This window comes from Botrytis deweyae (assembly GCF_014898535.1).
Source record: "Botrytis deweyae strain B1 chromosome Unknown BDEW_017, whole genome shotgun sequence".
Taxonomy (NCBI): domain Eukaryota; kingdom Fungi; phylum Ascomycota; class Leotiomycetes; order Helotiales; family Sclerotiniaceae; genus Botrytis; species Botrytis deweyae.
In genome coordinates this window covers 694,505-716,969 of record NW_024066224.1, presented here as the reverse complement: position 1 = coordinate 716,969, position 22,465 = coordinate 694,505, and the positions used below count along the sequence as shown (strand labels likewise).

General features: G+C 44.0%; 6 protein-coding genes across 6 annotated transcripts; 4 read left to right on the top strand and 2 right to left on the bottom strand.

The window, feature by feature from the left end:
* Window positions 1-1,113: 1,113 nt before the first annotated feature.
* Window positions 1,114-3,777, top strand: EAE98_007453 (uncharacterized protein; the record flags this gene model as incomplete). The annotated part of the gene is made up of 3 exons (XM_038955076.1): window positions 1,114-1,896; window positions 1,957-2,192; window positions 2,262-3,777. 3 exons carry the CDS (start codon window positions 1,114-1,116, stop codon window positions 3,775-3,777), a joined length of 2,535 nt encoding a protein of 844 aa, XP_038808726.1.
* Window positions 3,778-7,149: 3,372 nt separating this feature from the next.
* Window positions 7,150-13,363, top strand: EAE98_007452 (uncharacterized protein; the record flags this gene model as incomplete). Its single annotated transcript, XM_038955075.1, has 3 exons — window positions 7,150-7,198; window positions 7,254-7,334; window positions 7,389-13,363. The coding sequence occupies 3 exons, from the start codon at window positions 7,150-7,152 to the stop codon at window positions 13,361-13,363; spliced, it is 6,105 nt and encodes a 2,034-aa protein (XP_038808725.1).
* A 547-nt stretch (window positions 13,364-13,910) lies between these two features.
* Window positions 13,911-15,973, top strand: EAE98_007451 (uncharacterized protein; the record flags this gene model as incomplete). Its single annotated transcript, XM_038955074.1, has 4 exons — window positions 13,911-14,323; window positions 14,373-14,829; window positions 14,883-14,968; window positions 15,034-15,973. 4 exons carry the CDS (start codon window positions 13,911-13,913, stop codon window positions 15,971-15,973), a joined length of 1,896 nt encoding a protein of 631 aa, XP_038808724.1.
* Window positions 15,974-16,720: 747 nt separating this feature from the next.
* Window positions 16,721-17,959, bottom strand: EAE98_007450 (uncharacterized protein; the record flags this gene model as incomplete). The annotated part of the gene is made up of 1 exon (XM_038955073.1): window positions 16,721-17,959. One exon carries the CDS (start codon window positions 17,957-17,959, stop codon window positions 16,721-16,723), a length of 1,239 nt encoding a protein of 412 aa, XP_038808723.1.
* Window positions 17,960-18,112: 153 nt separating this feature from the next.
* On the bottom strand, window positions 18,113-20,505 carry EAE98_007449 (uncharacterized protein). The gene is made up of 2 exons (XM_038955072.1): window positions 18,702-20,505; window positions 18,113-18,652 (listed from the first exon to the last, which is right to left on the bottom strand). The coding sequence occupies exons 1-2, from the start codon at window positions 20,412-20,414 to the stop codon at window positions 18,596-18,598; spliced, it is 1,770 nt and encodes a 589-aa protein (XP_038808722.1). The 5' UTR covers window positions 20,415-20,505; the 3' UTR covers window positions 18,113-18,595.
* Window positions 20,506-20,758: 253 nt separating this feature from the next.
* Window positions 20,759-21,512, top strand: EAE98_007448 (uncharacterized protein; the record flags this gene model as incomplete). The annotated part of the gene is made up of 2 exons (XM_038955071.1): window positions 20,759-21,019; window positions 21,066-21,512. The coding sequence occupies 2 exons, from the start codon at window positions 20,759-20,761 to the stop codon at window positions 21,510-21,512; spliced, it is 708 nt and encodes a 235-aa protein (XP_038808721.1).
* Window positions 21,513-22,465: the final 953 nt, after the last annotated feature.

The window sequence follows — 22,465 nt, the reverse complement described above, 5'->3', positions numbered from 1 at the left end:
TTCTCACTGTTGCCTAGAAATCCATGGCCGCTTTAATGAATCGACGGACGAGGCGGATCTCTGGGCTAATCAACCTCCAAATCTAAATTTCGTATCATCTTTCACCTCACTCTCACTCACTCACTCAACTCACACTCAACTCTCACTCTTTTTCTTTCCTCTCTCTCTCTCTCTCTCTCTCTTCCATCTCTCTCAATACCACCCACCTAGTACCTACTAGGTACACGCCAAGTTTCATCGACCTCTTACAAACCAGTTCCCGTTATTTAATTCCTCACCGGCCACGAATCTTACTAACGCGTTCAACCTCGACTTATTAACATTAACCCAAACAATACACACGACCGGTGTCATTGTGGTTGTGCTTGTTTGATTCACGATTCCCTTCATCTCTCCATCCCATAATTATCAAATTGATAAAATCTTATACCTCATTCGTCAAATCCAATTCAACCCTTCTAGGCAACAACCTCACCTCCACACCTTAAACCTTAATCTTGACCCTCTTCTATCCCGACCTTTCGCGCTTCTCTCTTCCCTCCATCTTAGCACTGCCATCAAGAGATCTTTCATGAACCAGAGCTTCGACCGATCAAGGGAAAACAAACATCGCCATACTAAATAGAAGTCGGAGTAGTCGACACGAACCTCATTGTCGTCTTTTCTGAGTTTGATTTGCTAGGTTGTTTTGAACCAACGTCGAGAAAGGCTCTCAGCCTCGAAAAGTGATATTTGTGCCGCCAAACTACACATCCATCTACTTATCTGTACGCTTTGATTCATTCTTTCCCCGTACTTTGATCTCCTACCTACCTCCTCCATCCACTTTCTCACTGCAAGAGCTTGATTGAGCAATTATTGGTCCGAAAGTCAATTCATATGGATTGGTTAATCTGAGCCATACATCCATCTTCTTTCCCACACCGAAGCTACCTACTTTCACCTCTTACATACACTTTATCTCCGTTTATACCACACCCACACCCCGACACGCATCGATTCATTCTCATTTGTGACTCACATTTCTTGCATGGAATAAAAGATTCCCAGGGCTAATCAATCTCACCCTAGTCCTCGAACAATTCGCAAGTTCACAAGACCTGACCACTCAGGATGTCGTTCACACATCCCCGAAGAACTTCAAAGACCACATCTACTGCTGTGACTCTTCTTGCGAATACGTCAAGCCGGCCAACCGTTAATACAACTATGGCTTCCCTTCGCAAAGGTGCCACTTTCCACTCACCTTCTTCTCCTTCAAACGAAGTCGACGGTGCATTCAATCTCTCAGCTCTCGAACGTTCATTGTCCAATCTTGAAGATTTCGCCGTCGAATCACACAAGCGTCGTGCTGCCGATGTCATAGAATCATTTGAGCTTACTGCTGCCGGCAATCATTCATCTTCTACTTCACGTCGTCGCTTCCGTGACGAGTCTGATCCTGTTCCTCGTGGTGTCGTCAACGTTGAGAACCCCTCGACCAAATCATACAATACCGAATTGATGGACGGAGTTATGCCATCAGAACAATCTTCTGTGAGACGATCAACACGTCCCCGTCGCACCACACCCAGATATGCGGACAGCGGTCTTGGATCATCCATCGGATCATCATCATCAGACAAGAAAGTAACCACCGATGACAATGTCTCCAAATCTACCAAGCCATCCACTATCACTAGATCGGCTGCTGCTCCATCTACAACCATCAAAAGCCTTCCTAGACTTAGTGCTCGCACTACCGCTCGCATTCAAGAGCATATCTTGAAGCCACTCCTAGCAAAGGAGTCTTTCAAAGACTTGCATCCCCTCCTCCAAGACTGTCCCAGACGAATTCATCAGAAGGAAATCGTATCTCTCCGCGACCTGGAGAAGACTTTAATTTTTACCGCACCTGTAAGTGAAATCCATATTGATGTTGGTTGGGAGTTTACTCACTGGTTCTTGCAATTGAAGAAGTACACAAAGAGCGCCTCCTTGTACCTCGACTTTTGTCTGGAATCGATTCACTGCATCCAAGCTACCGTCGAACTTGTTAATGAACGCGAACAAACGCGACCAAACGACCGCCCATATACTAACGGATACTTTGTCGATCTCGTCGAACAGATTAAGCAATACGCTGAACAGGTCCGAGAAGCTAAGGAGAAGGAAGAGAAAGGAGAAACGATTAGCGAGATGGATGCTCACCCGTATGTCCCCCAGGTTTCTTCGTACTCCAATGTGAAGTTTGAAAATTTGCTAATCAGTTGGCCATTTAGATCAGATGAGGTCAAGCTTCACGGTGGTCTGACCAGAAATGGTCGACCCGCTGAACTTGTCCGCATCAACAAGAAAACTGGCAAGGCCATTTCCATTGCCACCGGCCAACCGGTTGACATGGATGATGATGACAACAAGTCGATGAGATTCAAGCGCTCCTTGAGCGAAGAAGCTGAAGATGAAGAATCAGTGATGAGATCCATGGCACGTCGTAAGAAGGATGCTTCTGCTGCTGAGCTCGCCCCTAAATTTTGTCGCGAAAAGGGATGTGACAAGTCATTCAAGCGTCCATGTGACTTGACCAAACACGAGAAGACCCATTCCCGCCCCTGGAAATGTCCCGTTACTTCGTGCAAATATCATGAATATGGTTGGCCAACCGAGAAAGAGATGGACCGTCATCAAAATGACAAGCATTCAGCCGCTCCTCCACTATTCGAGTGTCACTTCAAGCCTTGCCCATACCGATCAAAACGTGAGTCGAATTGCAAGCAACACATGGAGAAAGCCCACGGCTGGGAGTATATTAGATCGAAGAACAACGGAAAGAACAGACCTGCTGCACCTGCTGTCATTCCCAATGGTCTTCCTACTCCCCAAAATACTATCATTCATACTCCAGGCAGCGATTCTAACCTTGAATCTCCACTCATTGCTGATGATGAGATGCTCTATGAGAATACTTCATTATACACCACCAACCATAGCATGGACTTCTTTGGCCCAGCATACCCTGCTGAAATGAACTTGTTCCAACCCCCACAATCATTGAACATGGAATATTCTCCCATCACGGATAACTCCTTCTCTCCTGATGGACAATCGCCATTTGATGCAAATTCTCCTTTCAACTCCACATCTGTTCTTGGTGCTCAAGATCAATTCCAAGAGACTATGCAAGCTTACCCACCAAACGATGAATGGGCAGCTTATGAGCAAACTGATCTTTACAGCGCCCCAGCCCAAATTCAGATTCCATCTAATCACCAAATCTACCAAGATATCATGGGTCAAAATGCCATGGCATTCGAGACATCGGGTGTCACATATCAAACTCAACATCAACAACACCAACCCCAACAACACCCACAATCAATGGCACACATTTCGCCTATCGGTGAAGGTAATACCATGCTTTACACACCAAAATCTATGCAAGATTTTGATGAGGGATTTGAAGACTTTGTTCCAAATAACACTCGCATGACCACCAATGGTGTTCAAGATTTCCAACTCTTTTCTGCACCTCAACAAAGACAAAATAGCAACCCTGCTCCACTCTTTGGTGAAATCATTCCTCAAGCACCACTTGGATTTCCTGGAATTCTTCCCGAGGATTTGATTGCATTCTATGCACAAACCGCTGCTAATTCTGCTGCTGGTACTGGCAACCACTTACCACAAAACCACTATCAAAACCATCAACAACCTCAACAACATCACCAACAATTGCATCAAAACATGAACATGACAATGGACTGGTCTTCTGATGATTATGGCTATAACAGTCATTAAATATCACGTATAAGCAGTGGACAGAATGACAGTCCCATTTCATAACCTTTTAAATTCCCGGCATTAGCATATTTGCATTTTTTTTATCGTTGGCGCTTTTTTAGCATTTTTCCAAATCAGTCTTACGAACGTTTTCAGACTTGCTGTTTTTCCTCAACAATTTTTTTTCCTTTCTTGATGAATTGATGAGTAGTAGTTAATGTGTGGGGGAATTCCAAGATGGAAAGGTCGGGTTTGATTGAATTGCTTGGTGGATGTGGAATATGATGGATGGATGGGGTTTCTTAGATCTCGACGGGTGGTCGACCGTTACACCGGGACGGGACTGACCGGGGATATTTTTATCATGATTTTTTTCTTTCTGGGAGAGATAGCAGATGGAAACCGATCTTGCGTTTTACAGTAGCTGATTTGGATGGTTGGTATGGATGGATCTTGAGTTTATTTTCATTTGATTTGGCTGGATGGGAGTTGAATTGAATCAAATTGGGGTTTCTACTTGGGGTTCTATCTGAATTGGATGGGTATTGAATTGATTGGGAGGAAATGGATATTGAATCCAGAGAATGGGAGGATGGTGGATGGTGCATAGTGAAGGGAAGGGGGAGATGAGAGACAAGTCGATGGATTGATAGCATGACAAATGGTATTGGAAGAGATTCTAGAGAGGAAAGATACGTAAGATACATGACCAGACAGAAATACTTTTGATAGAAATGAGATTATTATCATATTCATTTATATGACTGATTGACTTTGGATTGAGTGATTGCTCTGTGACTTGTATATGCGTATTGATGTTATTACTAGCTAGACGAGGGGAAATGTTTGCGAAATTTGTGTGTAGTATGCATATTGTATCTTCATTGAGACATGCACTCGATACACAAGTAATGACTCTCGAATAAAACTATTACTCGCATTTGAAATTGATAGTAGTAGTAATAGAGAGGTATTGCAGCATTCGAGTATTTTCTCATACTAGATGAAGAGTGGAATGGAAGTAGAGTAGGTAGTAGGTAGGTAGGTAGGTAGATAGGTAGGTAAATCGCATATGGGAAGTTATATTATTATTGATGGATGGATTGATTGATTGATTGATTGATTGATTGATTGATTGATTGATTGATTGATTGATTGATTGATTGATTGATTGATTGATTGATTGATTGATTGATTGATTGATTGATTGATTGATTGATTGATTGATTGATTGATTGATTGATTGATTGATTGATTGATTGATTGATTGATTGATTGATTGATTGATTGATTGATTGATTGATTGATTGATTGATTGATACTGTCTTGATTTTGGAGAAGGGGAGGGAGATGGGGAGGGGGATGGGGGATATCATTGGGATGGTATGGCAGTTCTTGTGGTTTTTTTTTTTTTTTTTTTTTTCAATTCGAAATGTTACTTTTCGAGTTCTTTTAGATACTAGGTAGGTAGTGGAGAGTGGTTACATGTATGTATGTAATTCCTATCTGTGATTTCGGTAATATATCTAAGATACTAGATAGATACTAGGTAAAACACCTAAGCAAACTAGGTGTTCGTAGAAGAAAAAACAGGCGGAATTTGATTACTAGGTAGGTACCTAGGTATTCAAAGGACTTTTTTAATAGATTATAAATATAAATTGTGTTACTTTTAGATTAAATATCAAAAATCAAAATCAGAAAAGATTAAATAAAAATTTTAAGTTCTTTTTATATTGATTATGAGAATTTTATTTTTATTTTTTGATATTTTTGATATTATATTAAAAAAAGATGAGAATTGTTGAATTCTTTTGAAAGTTACCTACCTACCGTATAGGAAATGGGGGGCATATATAATAGTTACAATACCCTCTACAATATAGAATCTAGTCTACAATGGATGCAAGTTTTAAATTGGATGTATAATAAATATAAAGTCGATTTAGCTTAGATTGATTCAACTAGTATAAAAGAATTCAGATTAAATAAAAATGCTGAAATAAATAAAAGTGGTTGAAGAATATAACAGTTTACAGGGATTAATCTGATGTGCCTTGGATTTAAGGCTTTATATAGTCACATCTAAACCTCTCACATGCCTCTTCCTCCTCTTAACTAATTGCTGTGTAATATTGATAGGATAATATATAAAAGTTATATTAAACTAATTGACATTTACTCGCTATTATTATAGAGCTTCAAAATCAATACAATTCGGATTTTTGAATTCAGAATAATTCGAATTAGTCAAAGTTTATTCTAATAGTATTATATGAGGTATAAGGGGGGTGTAATAATTAGTATATAGTTGATAATTGATTGAACTTTTTGTATTCTATTATTCTGAATAGCCTTAAGTTCAGATATTAGTTAGTATTTAGAATTTCAAAAATTGTATCTATTCTATATTTGTAGAATTTATTGTATTTATAGGTTTTTTATATCTGTTGTAGTATTTAATTTATTGATTAATAGCTTTTTTTTTGAATCAGATAAGAGCATTTAATTGGCTATATACCGGTTCTACATCCATTACACTACGGACATAAAAACCCCCCATTTCCTTCTAGATAGTTAAACCCCTCCCGTCTGTTATTTCGCTGATGTACGATAGAGGCATTGCAATGTTGTGAGCGCAGGGAAACCTCGTACCGAGAAATTTGTTTTCCATACCTAGGCTAACACACATCATACAATACCTATACATATTAGAAACATCTAGGTAAGTTACCATTTCAACTGCGCAACCCACTTTATCACGAGAAAATGAATGAGTTCCCGCGATGGAATATTCTGAAATTGTCATAGATGGCGGAATATGGTCTAGACCCAGTTCCCTCGTGGCTAAGTGGCCATCCATACGGCGCGCATCGAGTGAGTGCCTTTCGCGGATCGTGAGGAATGCTACCGGTCATGAAGATAGTTAATGTGGTTTTTTGGAGAAGAGGATTATCTATTCTATGATACGATAGTGCTTCTATTCAGTAATTCTTCAATTGAAACCCTGTCATTCATGAGTATGAATAAATATGTTTTCCGTTTTCGGGAGTTTCGTTGATTTGTGTATTAAACAAACTTTACCGCGCGCCAATGCTCGAGCCGCAAGAGCCGACCTCGATTTGACCTCATCGTGACCTTGATATTGAGGCGATGCGGTCAAATTTCTTGTTGGGATGTAATTTTAAATTTTGCATATGTCTCCGCTTGGGGAAATCATGGGAGTGAGTATCCCGTTCTGTGTAATGTTTTTCGTGTTGTGTTTCCTCGTCGTTGGGTAGGTATGCACTGTGAGGTTAGATTTCTGGTTATTTTTCTTTTTCTTCTAGTATTTTATATGTGATTTCTCTGTATATTTACTACATATATATTGTTCTACGAATCTTCAATATGGATAGATCCAGAGGGCAGGGAAGGGCATTGCCCGCTGAAGACAAAAGTATGAGTGTCTTGAGATTTCAATTTGTCATTTAACATATCTAATAAATTCATAGGGAAGGTTTCAGGTCCAGCTGGGACCCGGAATGATAGATCGCTGCCTATGGGTGTTGGTAATGCAAGACGTGATCGTCATGGTATGATTCCTCGATTTGAAAGCAAAAACAATCATGCTAAATTATTGAACATAGGACGGATGGCAGATCAGCAAACGAGACATACAGACAGAAGGAACGGAGGGGACAGATATCGAACTCACAGCAAGCAATTCTTCACAAAAGGTCGGGCATTCAGCACAGCGTTTGAAGATGAAGATGGAATATCGAGTCAGCATTTTCTGGTCATAAGGGAAGCCCAGGAAGGTCCGGACGATATTGGAACTCATTGTACATGCCTCTTAGTGACGCCTTTGAGAAAAGACTTGGACTTGTCAGAGTGTGGGATTCTTCATGCCAGCTCAACCCAACCTCCATCGATAAGGGGAGTGAAATTTAAACCCCTCCAGGTCGACGTTGCAAAGGACACTCGATTCGATGCGCCCATGTTGGTTAATTATATACAAATGCTCAATGTGGACACTAATTCAGAGGTTAAAGATATTGGGAAACTACGTCCAGAATCTATAGAAGACTTCATGGATAATTTCAAAGATTCCTTGTTTGATTCGCCACAAGACAGAGATGGAAGAAGTAACAAGCACGGGAGAAGGAAAGGTAGAGGCGAGGATGAGAGCTCACGCAAACCACCGCATGGACATAGAGAGCCTAGCAAACCACACTCCAAGGCGCCAACAGCATCCAACGCACGCTCTGCACCCCCAACTGCATCTGGTTCTAGCTCTGTACCAAATGGCTCGGAAGCTACAAGTAAAAGACCCAAACTACGTAACCTTGATGTTCCTGAAAATACAAGACGGCAAAAGCCAAAGGGGTCGTCTCATGATTCAGATGGATTAGAGGATGATCCAAATTCCCCAACCAGAGCAAGAGAAGCAGAAAACAGACGGTTGCAAGATGCTAGGAATAATCCACGAAGAGGTGGTCCTCTACCAGTGGACCAACTTCGTGGTACCAAAGATCGCCACGAGAGAGACAACCCTGCAAGACGAAGAGAAGAAGGGGAAATACCATTGGGATCTTCACGTGCAGATATAGAACGAGATAGGGGAGATGATCGGACAGGCAGACCAGGGATAAGTTTGTTGCCACATTCACCTACCAAGCGAAATATGAATCATCGCAAGGATGGCGACGATATCTCAAAAGCTTCTACTACCGGTGTCCCCGTTCCGATTCCGATAGGTGATTCTTCGGATAGAGGTAAGCAACGGGATAGGAATAATACAGGAGTCCCGCGGGAGATCGCATCACGCAAAGAAGACGCTCTTAGAAGAAACGATAACCTACGAAAAGGCGATGATCGAGCTGGAAACTCTCGATCTCGGCCTCAATCTCCTGATAGAGCACTTAACGATAGAGGACAAGATTACGGTCCAGATTGGGAAGAAAATGACCCCATTGATGGAAGACGCGGCCAGAAAGGAAGAGGTGCGCCACAGGATGCAAGAAATCTTCCACCTCCAACAGGTCGAAGAGACGATCCAACCGATGGAACTTCTAGACGTGGCATCCCTCCTGATGAAATTCGTGGTCGTCCTGGAGATTTAAGCAATGGGCGTTCCATGCCAGGTATTGACGATAGAGGACGCCCGTTAGACAGAGCAGGACATGATCCCCGTTCACTGTCTACCGAAACAAGTTTACCAGGCAGATCTCGACCTACCGGACTACCCGGACGTGATGGAAAAATGAATCCTGCCACTGGCGGTAGACCACCTGGAAGAGCACCTGATCGCAGATCCATGTCAAATTATCCTCCACAATCTCGCTCGAATGGACGGGATCCCCCTCAATCTAATTCAGATGATCGTCGACAAATGCGACCCCCTGGATATGGCGCTCCTGATCGATCAGATCCTAGATCAAATAATCGTCGCTCCATCTCTCCACGCCGTCCTGCACCTCCAGCTGGTCATTCGAGACCGCCAGGAGGCGGCTCAGGTGGTGCACCGTTTAGATCTCAACCACCGTCGTCTTCTCGTGGTAGGGGGCCTCCTCCTGGAAGAGGGCCGCCATCATCGGGTGGTAGGGGACCATCTGGTAGAGATAGTTCTCCTAGGAGAAATTTGCCACCATTAAATGCTCCTGGTTATAGTTCTCCGGGTGGCGGTCGATCACCTATGGGTGGTTCGTCGCCTATGTCGGGAGGATCTCCAGGTGGTGGATACTCTGGGGGTAGATCACCGGGTGGGGGTCGTTCTCCTATGGGTAGTCGTTCTCCTATGGGTAGTCGTTCTCCTATGGGTAGTCGTTCTCCTGTAGGTGGTCGTTCTCCTATGGGTGGTCGTTCTCCTGTAGGTGGTCGTTCTCCTATGGGTGGACACTCTCCTATGGGTGGTCGTTCTCCTATGGGCGGCTCATCGCCAATGTCGAGAGGACCTCCTGGTGGCAGATCTCCGGGTCCATCATCGCCGATGTCAGGTGGTGGCTCACCTCGTGGACCTCCAGGTAGTTTGTCGCCGGGCAATTCAATAGCAGGTGCTTCACCAGGAATGTCGCCTGGAGGGTCACCTGGAGGTTCTCCTGAAGGCTCTCCTATTGAGTCACCAGGCGGCTCATCAGGGTCTCCTGGAGAATCACCCGTGGAATCACCTCCTCAATCTCCAGGTAGCCGTCCAGATTCCCCAATGGGATCTGCAGCGGAGTCTCCCGTGGGCTCCCAAATGGGATCTCCAATAGGATCACGTAGAGGTTCTATGGCAAGTGGATCTTATGTTGGTTCGCCTCAAGAGAGATCTCCGATGGGAGGCTCTTCATATCGCTCGCCAATGGGCAGCGGACCTCCAAGTCCTGCAATGTCTGGAAGATCTCGATCGCTGAGCCCTCCACCTCGCGGAAGTCTTCAATCTGGCAGATATTCTCCAGGGCCTAGCTCTCCCAGAAGTCCTGGTCCTGGAGCTAGGTCTAGACCCGGTAGTGGAGGTGTCAGAAGGAGAGGCCCAAAAGGAAAGTCTAGAGGGCCTAACAATGGTGGACAGCCACCTTCGAGTGGAGCTAATAACGAAGAGCCATATATAGGCGATGATGATGGGTGCGGGTGTTGTGAAAATGGCTGTGCTGCTTGGTGGAAAAGTGTTGTAGACTGGTGGAATGGTGTTGGACAAGAAGAATGGATTCAAATGGAAGATCAGAAAGACAATGGAAAGCAAAAATCCGAACCAGATCAAGGTCCAGAAGATGAAGATGCAAAATCAGTCACCAGCGGTGCAGATCCTGGTAGTCCTTCATCGACAAAGGATCCTTTTGAAGATGGACAAGATGATGAAAGCACTGCGGTTGGTTCAGATGGGGAAAATAGTGGTGATGATCCTGATGGTGAAAGCGAGAATGAAGATGGCTCTGATCAAGAAGACCCTGATGCTGATACTCGCTCTAATTCGGATGCAGAATCCGATGAGGGAAGTGAAGATGAAGAGGGGCCTGATAATTCTTCTGCCGCAGGTTCGAGGCGCTCATCTACAGCAGTAGCATCTGAGCTTGATCATCAAGATTCTGTTCGCGAATCTGCTGATGATCATCCTCAACATCCAACAAACATTAATCATCCTGCAAACGAGAATTCTTATTCTGCGAATAACCAGTACATGGAAACTCCACAGGATTCTTACAGCTATCTTCCCAATGACGATCGCGCTTACATGGGTCAGCACAATTACGCACCTCAAAATGGTTACCCAACCAATCCAAGTGACATGCCGCCTCAAGAGCTAGATAGTGCATACCCAGCCGCCCATTCCGCCAAATCCGCTGCAACAGCCTTTCCCTCCATCCCCGAAGATGCAGCAGAACTAGCAACAGACAATAGTGAGCCGCCAAACCCACCACCCTATGCTCCCATACCCTCAACACCCCAACAACTCTCACGACCTCGCTCTACTCGCTTCGAACTTGCATGTGAACGTGATCCTGTAGAATTAGAAGTCCCTCCTATACCGACTACGCGTGGGAAATCCGAACTTTTTCTTCCGCCAAGTCTGACGCCTGGTGTGGCTACTGCTCCTCACAATGCCTTTTCGCCATTCTCAGCGATGGCTAGTGCTAGAACACCTTCTCCATCTCATCATCCTCCTATGCCTCAGATTCAAAGTTCCTGGGCTCCTCCACAACAACGAACACAATTCCCCCCTTATCAACCACGGGGTCCACAAGCGAATTTCGGTCCTTTGCAATCTCAACCACAGTTACGATCCGGAATGAATTATGCGCCACAAGTTCCACAAGCTTCGCCTCCTAGTTATCCAGGTGCTCAGAGATATGATGCAAGAGGTAATCAATTTCATGAGCAAGCTATGCGTCAACCTTCTCCACATCAGCAACAGATGAGGGGTACGCCACCTCCTGTAGTGCCGGCGAGAAGTGGGATGAGACCGCCTAGTTTCCCGTCGCCACTAAATTCAGCCAGAGGTGTGGGTGGGACTGGAGTGAGTTATGGCCAGGATGGAAGAGATGCACGAGGAGAGAATGGTAAGCGAGGAGGTCAAGATCTGAGAGGTAAAGATTCGAAATCCGAAGGCCCAAGAAATAAAGCTCCACCGTCTAGAGGCCACAGACGATCCTATTCAGAAAGTGATTCAGAATCCGGATCAGACTCGGGCTCGGAATCAGAAGCAGACTCAGCTTCAGATGGCGAATCAGGAAGTGATGATGAAGATGGATATAATCATCAAAGAGGTATGGATGGAGAAAGTGATAGTGATGATGACAGCGATCTTGATAGTGGATTCGGAACTTATGATGATGATTTGGTTGCGAGAGAAGATGATATGCAATCGAACTTTGGGGGCCCAGGACCTCAAGGTCAAATCGGGATGGATCCTAGAGCGGGGATGGGAAATATGCAAGTTCCCCCTCCTCCTCCGCCTGCATCTACTCCTGCGCCTGTAGCAGCCCCACCCCAAGCCCATATGAATGCTAGAGGGGTAGCAGAATTTAACTATGGTGCACCGAGTCCAAATTATGCTTCACAAAATCCAAACTATGCAGCGCCAAATCCCTACATGGGACAAAATCAGATGCAAATGCACACGCCCCCGGTTCATAGCCAATATCAAAATAGGCAACCCCAGCTTCCTGGACCAGCACCAGCACCTGCACCTGCAGCGCATATGCAAATGCATAATCCATATCAAAGACCAGGTGATATACCACATAACCCTCATATGCCACCACAAGCTCCGGGACATAATCAATACATTAGACCGGGTGATATGTCCAACAATCCTTATGGACGTCCTGAGCAACAACAAGAACAACAGCAACAACAACCGGCGCCTCGCACACCACACCAACCTCAGCCGTCAGCTAACATACCAGAACAATCTCGAAGACATAAGCCTGAGACCCAAAAATCTCGGCCCCATAAGGGAGTGGAAGAAAGCCAAAGAGATGTTCGCGGAGAAATAAAATCAAAGGAGAAGAATCATCATGTTGAGAAACCTCACGTGGAGAAATCACGCAAGAAGGAACAATTTCCTGTACCTACAAGTCCGCCAGAATCAGTACATCCACAGCCCCATGATGAAACGGGTCCAAGTCCGTCAGGACAGTCACCCTTTGAGCAGGAAAATGAGCAAGAGCAAATGAGAGAAGAGCACGATAGTGATAGTGAGAGTGGTAGTGATGATGAGTCGGGACCGGAAGAAGATCCAGAGACTGATTCCGGTTCTGATGGTGAAGAAAGTGATGGGGAGGAAGGAGGAGAGGAAAATCATCCAGGTGCAAATGAAGACGGGGAAATGGAGAGTGATGCTGAAAGTTTAGCGCCTCCGTCTCCGTCTCCAGTCCAGGAAAAGAAAGAGAGAAAGCGACGGGGAGAGGGAGAGGGTGATAAGAGTAGAGGTGGAAGTGGAAAAGAAAGTGGGAAAGGAAAGGAGAGATCGAGAGGAGGGAAACAAGGTGGAAGGGGTGAGAGGGGTGGAAGAGATAGAAACGGGAAGGGGAGAGATAGAAGAGGGAGGGGGAGGGGAAGAGAAGATGGTGTGGATGTTGGGGGGAAATTGAAGAAAACTTGGGATTTTTTGAAGAAGTTGGATTATCATGAGAAGTGAAGGGAGAGGGTTTGGATGGTTCATATGCTTGTAGGGTGGAATGAACGGTGTATTTGTTGATTTAATGATGCAATATACCTTGTACCCTACTCTAATATTAATTCAAGCTACGTATCCAATGAGATTCCCACAGTATATAGGCCTCGAAACTACACTGTCGAGCATGAACCTATTGGCTGAAGATCAATCAGCCAATGAGATACCACGTGCATACCCGAGAGTACAATCTGTTGAATAAAATTTTTTGACTGGCCAGCTCATTTTCGTGTTCATGAGAGACCTGTGGACACTTGAGATACTTTATTCTGGTATTCACAGCCACAATAAGGCGCACTGCGAGGCTTCGTAGACTGCATGTATACTTGGTGCTAGGCTCGTTTTGGAAATGCTCCTTCCTATTTCGGTCAGTAATGCATGACGAGGCTTTGAACCCCTCATCTTTCTCACTCTCTCTTTCTTATTGTTTTGTTTCTTCATCAGTACAAATCATTATATACTTCTTCGTTTGATTTATTTCAGAAATAATTTCTACTTTGTATACTTATTGATGGCGGAAGCCTTTGGTGTCGCTGGTAGCGCAGTGGGCATCATATCTTTAGCTCTTCAACTTGGTGATGGCATTTTGAAACTCAAGTCATTTTGGAATGCCGTTAAAGACGCCCCGGAAGAGATCTTATACATTCTCGATGAATTGGACATAACGCATGTGCTACTCACAGAAATCGAGGACAGTCTAGGTAGCCAGACAATATCGCCTGCAGCCGCGAGATCACTTCGGTTGTGCCAAAAAGGCGTGGATATATTGAACAACGCCGTCAAGGAGCTAGAAGATGAAATGAAACGGAGAAAGAAATGGGGTGGAGTCAAGATGGTAATGAAAAAGGAATTGCTAGAGAAAATGGAGAAGAGACTCGGGAGAGCAAATTCATTGATGATGATGGCGCATCAGAACTATATTGCGTATTAATAATTTCAGTTCAAGGCTTGATTGTGTCTGACTTGATGCTAGGAGTTTGAGCAAATCGAGACACGACGAACAAGTGAGATTGGCTACGCAGCAATTCTCAGAGATGGTGGAAATTCGAAATACTTTGCATACATTTAACTCGGCTGCATCAATCGTCACTACCCAACAACAGATATCTAACAGTACAACGGGTCTTCTGATTACACCAAGTGCGAATACCACTTCAGGCTCTAGGTCTGCAAAAACACTATCAAAGTATCAGAAGACCCTTAGTGCAAAGCTGCGACTTCCTTTCTTCTCGGGTGTATGGGAACTGTGTGCCTATCAACAATCAATATCTGGATGGGATTTCAAATTGAGAATATACAACGTTGTTGATTATGATGCACCTATAATGGAATTGGCCCGTGTGGGAGATTTGGCTGGTATGCAGCAACTATTTCAAACACGGCAGGCAAGCCCGTACGATGTTAATATATATGGGGAGACTATTCTTCATGTAGGAAATTCCCCCTTCGTTTGTTTTTGAACTATTTTGACCAAAATTTAAAGGTTGGGGCCCAAAGGTATAAATACAACACGTGCCAGTTCTTGATAGATCAAGGCGTGGACATAAATAAAGAGGATGGTATAGGTCAGTAAGTATAGCACATCGTTAGCTCAAAATTGCATCACAGCTGCAGAGACTCACGAATCTGCTTAGGCCGGCATGGTCATTGCCGCTTCAAGTGCTTTCTCCCGATGAAGATATTTTTGCAATAATGCAATACTTAGTTTCCAGGGCCGATTGTGATGTCATCAGTAATTTACCGACGTTCCTACATTACACCTATTATTTCACCCCTGAATCAATGAAATGGATACTTCAATCTACCGAGAATCCGATTCACAACCGAAGTCGCCGCGAACGGGCACTTTTAGTGCTAGGAATTTCCAAATGCCAATTAATACACATGAAAGAAATCGTATGGTTGACCCTTGACAATATGGATTTGGAAGCTTGTGTCCAAAACTTAGAGCAAGCGGAGTTCTTCACATTATTGAGAAGAATTACACACAGCTTGGGTTTTATAATGGCATATCATCTGGCAGCTCGGTGCAACGGGAATACCGTGGTACCGTGTGGAGATCATTTGAAAGATCATCTAATTATCACAAATGATCTTTTTCTTGCTGGCTCAAAATATCACCACTTAAAAGATACATATAAAGACTACCATCATAGTTTTCTTCTTCGATTATTGAGAGGTGCGGCTTCATTTGATATGTGCGACTATTCACCTAGAGCAAATGCAAGCTTTGATCGCCTTGAACAATGTCTCATAAATTCGATCGAGACATGGCTCGATCAAATCATATCAGAGGGAATCGATTTAATTGAATACGGTCAGTGGGAAAAGAAGACACGGGATGATGGCAATTCTTTGGGTTTAATCTCGGTTCGACTCTCCCGCCCCCGCTTTGAGTACCAGGACTACAACGTCAGTTTATTGAGTTTTATATATGGACCAAAAAAGAGCGACTGGCAGTTCTGGTTTACTATTGAGCCCTGGTGTATATATAAGGGCAGCTTTAAGGAGTTTTGGGATATGGTCGAGCATCCGGAAAGACAGATACCAGGTGCTTGGAATTTTGATGCCTAGTTCGCTGTAGAGCCATCAACGAGCGGAACTTTGGACGAGCGGGGGTTTCGACGTGCGTGATTCAAGAGTGGTGTGGCCCTGCTAAGGCGATATTCTTCATTTTCATATGAGATAGATGATTTACCCACTTGGTTGGAGAGGTATTTCTGTGGACCTTGCATCACTGCGGTTAATTTCTTGTAATTTCTATTGAGCAACTTGGAAGATGGGCCACTCTTTTGCGTGTAAATTCAATTGGGAATATCTTCAGACTTTTGCTTTCATGAATTTTCTGATTGAGATTTGTCGCAAAGGTGGAATTGATTTGAGTGCGAAGCCGAAATTCTAGTAAAATCTCAGGGGAACAATGAGAAGTGAAAAAATATCCACATGCGATTATCTGAGCAATGTCGAGATGTTCCAACATACTGGAATAACCTGTTCAGTATATTCCAGACGAAAAGCAATGCTTTGTACTGAACTCGAGAAATTGTGAGATCAATGACAACATTGCAAGAACATCATAGCTTTCACTGCATGCTGTATGGGTTTTCGAAATTCGAATAATCAGATCGCATCCCTACAGTATATCAGATGAGATGTTCCAGTGAGAAAACCAACAAGAACGATTCACTAGAATGCAAAGAGACTCTACACTTAACCATAACCAAACAAAATAAGATTCGATGCAATATTCTAAGTCCATACCCTCGCCACCCATCATTTCTAACCAAAGTAGCTCTAACAAATAGCATCCAGTCAAACCATCTAAACATACCCTCGATATCTGGGCCCCCCAGATACAGCTCTATTCTCATATCCATACTCCCAATCTCTCTCCCTCTCCCTCTCTCTCATGATTCTAGGTCTCGCATATCTTTCTCTTCCAACCTCACTCCTATCTCTTCTTTCCCTTTCCCTTTCCCTATCCCTTTCCCTATCCCTATCTCTAACACCCTCACCAAACATTCTTCCCCTCCCCATCTCCCTCTCCACAATCCTCTCAACCCGATCCTCAACTCTTTCCACCCGCCCCTCAACCCTATCCTCAAACCTATTCATCCTAACCGCACTCTCATTATCCCTTCCTCTCCCCATCACCGCAACCATTTCCCTCTGTCGCTCTCCAAACTGTCTCTCCGCATCCGCCAACCGATCAATCCTTCCCTCCGCAAACTTCTCATCTATCCTGCGAAAAATCGCTTCCTCATCCACTCTACCCCGTGTATCCTGTTGCTCCGTCTCATTTCTTCGTCTCGGTATCTCGATTTCTCGTTCTTGGCTGCGAGGTGGCGAGAAATAATTAATTTCTCCATTCGTGTTGATCCAGGTTTCGCCAAATGGGGGTATATTCCCAGTACCCAAAATCTTGATACCCATTCCCTCTATCCTACCCTCTCTTCTCCCTTCTTCCCTCTCAGATTTCATCTGCAGCCCCTTAATGTCTCCCCGAACACCATTCAATCCACCGTTCAGCTTTTCAATTTCCTTTTCCCTCGCTAACTCTTTCTCCTTTTCTAGCTCTTTAATCCTCGCGGCCAATATCGCCGTATTCGCAAAACTCTCGTTTGTTTGAGTTTGAGTTTGGGTTTGGGTTCGAGCATGTGCGTTGCTATTACCAGGACTTGAAGAAGTATGACTGGCTGCGCTGGAGTTTGAATGAGAGGCTGAGGGCGGCGGTGGCGAAAAAGTCGTATTCAACCCCTTGAATCTTTCGCCTAGACGTTGTATCACATCGATATTATGGAAGAGATCTGAACAACTCGGTCTTCGTCCTCTTTCCCTTTCTCTTTCTCTCTCCCGCTCAAAGTCCAATATTCTTTCGCGTTCGCGTTCGCGCTCTCGCTCTCTTTCTTGAGCATAGTACATACTTTCGTGGTAAGAATTAAGAGGTACGAGAGTTGGTTCGACCACGTATGTAGATCGATAGGGGGGAGGCATAGCGTCGACACGGATGGTGCGTTCGGGTTGGTATTTATCTTTGGGAGACTTGGCTCCGTCAAACATTTTGCCTTTGGTTTTCTTTTTGCGAATGGAGTAAAGAGCGGGCCAGCACATCGGGTGGGTTGATGAGGGTATTATGTACTGAGGTTCATAGAGCCGACCGACTTGGTATATCGATGTGCGATATGAGCGCGAAGCAAGAAACGATACGTGGCACAGGTATCAGATTGCAATTAAAGATACATTTATGAACGGTCTAATCATTATACAAGTATCTAACGCCAATATACATTCTAAGAGCCCTGACGTCAATACAAAGAAGAAGAAAAGGTGGAGAACAATAATGAAACTAAAATCCCTGCATAAAGGTGCGTGTGTACCAATGGTCCATTGCATGTTTCAATATTCAAGCCAACTTGCAGCTTTGCAGTTGAATGGCCCCTTCAGAAAATGCAAGTGAAAAACATTGTTCACCCATGGACATGGATTTGCCTCTTGTATAGAAATCTATCAATAGAACAGAAAAGAACTTTGCAGAATTAATAGAAAGTCAAAGATATCACTTCTTGTGTCTTTGCTTCCATTGAATGTTGAATGTTGAATGTTGAGTCGATTCATGCACCTTCCCGATTGGTCGAAGTAGTGACTTCAAAGTCAAAGTCGGCCACCCCTGTCTCATTAGAATATCCTCAAACGTCTTCACAACTTTGCTTTGTTTGAATTCTTCTTCTTCGAATCTTGCTGCCATGCAAACTCCTGTCAACAAGTTAGTCAAGTAACCATGAATGAGTGGAAACATACTCACCAAAGTCTTCTGTGCCCCCGCTTCTATGATAATATTGATGACCACCGGGACACTTGCTTTAAAGCCCTCTTCAGTAGCTTTTGCAAGCTCTTCAGGACTACGGACTAGAAATCCTTTTCCGCCACACATTTCTGCAACTTTTTGGTAATCAACTTCCCACCCTAAACTTGTACTACGTAAGCCTCCCTTGGAACCCATTTCACTGTTCTTTTGCAGTTTCAACCACTCATCTGAGCTTTCGCTATCACCTTGATACACGCCACCATTATTCATAACAAAGATAAGAATATCCATACTGTACCGCGCCATTGTTTCAACCTCTGCCAGTGAGAACCCGAAAGCAGAATCGCCTTCTAAACAGATAATCTTCTTGTGGGAAGAGTTTGGTCCGCTTCGCGCTTCTCTTGAGGGTAGGTTATAGGCACAATGAGCTGCAATGGCATATCCTAGGCCGACGCCCATTGTGGCATGAGTTCCAGCGTCAAGACGCAATCGTGGATGCTCTACAGGAAATGCACTACGTGAGATATCCATGGTGTTTGCGCCTTCAGATACATAAACTACGCTACCGTTTTCCGGTGGTGATAATTTATGAATGGTTTCCTTGATGACATCAAAAGCTCGACCGTATGTCATTGGTAACTTGTCAACTTTCGCAGTTTTAGCAGCGGTAGCTTCATTTTTGCTTCTACTTGCTTTCAGTTCCTTTATGTATACTGAAGATGTATCATATTTCCAGCCCTGTAGAGAATCACTTAGTTGTTTGACGACCACATTAATATCACCAATTATTCCAAATTCGGCGTCACCGTTGTTCTTTCCAATTTCTTCGGCAGATATATCAACCTGAATTATCTTAACATTCGGATTGTATTTCGGTGCTTCGCCATAATGAAGTATCCAGTTGAGTCGCGCACCAAGAACGAGGACGACATCGGCACCTTTGAGTGCTGCAGATCTAGCTGTTGCTGTGTTGGATGGATGAGAGTCAGGCAAGACTCCCTTTCCCATAGGAGTTGGTAGAAAAGGAATATTGGTCTGGTCGATCAATTGTCGAACAACAGATTCGGCTTGCGCGTATGCGGCACCTTTTCCAACAATAACAAGAGGTGCTTTTGCAGACTTCAGTAATCGTGCAACCTTTTTGATACTTTCCGCATCCCCTGCGGCTCGTGGCGCAGCAGGCACTATCTGTGTTGATGTGTATTCTCCTTCTCCTTGTATGATATCTGCAGGCAAGTCAACGAAACCTGCTCCAGGTCTGCCATACCATGACGTTCTATAAGCTGCTGTGATTGAGCGTGATATTGAATCGAGGTCTGATCGGATTGCGATTTTCGTATGCGGACTCAAAAGAGAGATAGCATCAAGCTCTTGAAAAGCACCTTTTGTAATCAAATGAGTTTCGCTCGAGCCTGCAAGTAAAAGCATTGGAAAGGCATTGGCAGATGAGTTGACTATGCCTGCCATTGCATGAACCACACCTGGACCACCGACAACGAGGCAAACTCCAGGCCGTCCTGTTAAGTATCCATATGCTGTGGCAGCATAGCTTGCAGCTTGTTCATTTCGGAATGCAATGAACCGTATTCCTACAGCAATTGCTTCCTCCGCGATTTGTACCACCGGTATACCAACTAGACCAAATATAACCTCTACTCCCAGGTCTTTGAGAGCGCGGGCTATCAATTGAGCACCATTAGAAGTTGTCATATTTTGTTATGTGAAGGGATTGATCTTGGCTCGGTGCTCGCTCCCCTCGGGATTTAGAGCTCTTATCAATGGGTTGGTGCCGATAAGCTTCACCCTGAAACAATGCGCTCAGCGGAAATGACATTCACGGTCCCTCAATACTCCTGCCAAATCGTCTCGGATTTATGCCATATCGAAATATATAAAGCTTTTATGAATACTCAAATTCATTCTACGAAGTTCTAATTATAAACGTCAAAAGCGGAAATTACTAAACCGCCTATTCATCACCTTTATCGTCGTCGACGAACTACATCAGTCACAGCATTACACATCCCGCACTTCAGGCTTCAAAGTTAACAGATATGGCTTCGTCTTCTTCTGCTTCCTACTCCACCGATCCTGCTCTCTATCTGTACACATCGTTGACTTCCGGTTCATCGCACATTGTTACTGCGACATCGAGGTTGGAGACCATCTTGAAAGCGAACAGAATCCCATTCAAAGCGCTTGATATTGCGACCGATGAAAAGGCACGAATGCTATGGGGTCGCAGAGCTGGTAAAGATGAATCGGGACGTGCTAGAAAGATTCCAGGCTTAGTCCAGGAAGGGTTGGTTCTTGGTGTATGTTGAAATCAAATGATACAGAGAACATGGCTAACAATTTCAGGATCTCGTTGAGATTGAGGATTGGAACGAATACGGCGAATTGAAGCAACATATCAAGATTGTACCTGTGTCGGGACCTGGTGCAAACCCAGCCATCAAAGCAAAACCTCCAACCAATATTAAAGAGAATAACAAGCCGGCTGTGGCTCCTGCTGCCCCTCCCGCATCAACACCCAAATCGGTCAACACGAAACCTTCTGGGGCTGCCGAAACGACTATTACATTAGCTATGCGACAAGCAACTCAAGAAGCGGCACAAAAAGCAAAAGATCTAAAGAAAAAGGCAACGGAGACACTAGTTAATGCCACCAAATCTGAACCTGAGAAAGCATCCAAACCTGCTATTGTCCCAACTGCTACCATTCCTGACGAGAAGCACACCTTCGAAACAATCACTATACTACAAAATCCTGATAACTCAACGTGGAGTGCTGCGCCGTTCTCTTAATTGAATACTTCCCGTGGAAAATTCACATGTAATTTGGAGTTTTTGCAATCGTCAATTTTCACAGCTTGGAGACCAAGTGATGTTGATCCGTCTATTTAACTGCACCGAGGTCCATCTGTATCATTACATAGGATCTGCAGAGGATACCAGAAAGATTGAGATTGAGGAAGCGATACCCGAGGAGAATGAAGACGAGGAATCGGATTCGAACGAGGAGTTAGAATTGGTTGGATTTATATTTGCTTCTGCTAGATATTGCAATGTCATCTGTTTCATCCAATACTTCTTATGGTCTACTCTTCAAGGTCATTTATTGCACATGACTAAGCGACTTAGGATCTGATGGGTGGCAGTAGATTTTATCTCTATTCTTCAAGCTGCGCATTGTATTTGAGCCTTTAATGGATCTCGTTATGGGGGAAAGCGAGTTTCTTTCGTTTTTTGTTTTATCTACCTTCATGGCTTGACAGCGTTTTTATTCCTTTTTGATCACATAGTTTTGCATCAAGTGCTTGGGCAGGCCACCTACACCTAGCATACTATCGCACGTGTTGCACTGTTCGTAATATTCCTAATAATCATCATTTTCATCGGGGACAAATTGTCATTACAGGAGTAGTCTGTGATTCTTGTAGAATAACGGAAATTCCCTATAACCCAAATATTACACGAAGTGCAACAAGTCAACTTTGACAAGTATCTTGTTGAAGCCCCCTGAGTGAGCGAGCAGGAATGATTAAATCTTTCTGCATTCTCAGATATTTCTCTAGAAATGATTGACTTCCGCCTGCAATTGTTTGTGCTGATTAGGGCTCCAGAAGTAGTTGATCTTGGCCTTCCCACCATGTAGCTAGGTAGACGTCGAGAGTACTTTAATTGAATTGTAAGATGCTACTTGTTGGAACAAAGGAGTTTCTTATTTTAATTGTTATCTTTCTTACTTGAGCTATTAT

Excerpts from the sequence above, each read along its gene's own strand:
- EAE98_007449 (XM_038955072.1), bottom strand. The coding sequence starts at position 20,414 with ATGACAACTTCTAATGGTGCTCAATTGATAGCCCGCGCTCTCAAAGAC. Across the intron at positions 18,653-18,701 it reads CGGGGGCACAGAAGACTTTG|GAGTTTGCATGGCAGCAAGA; the intron begins GTGAGTATGTTT and ends ACTTGTTGACAG.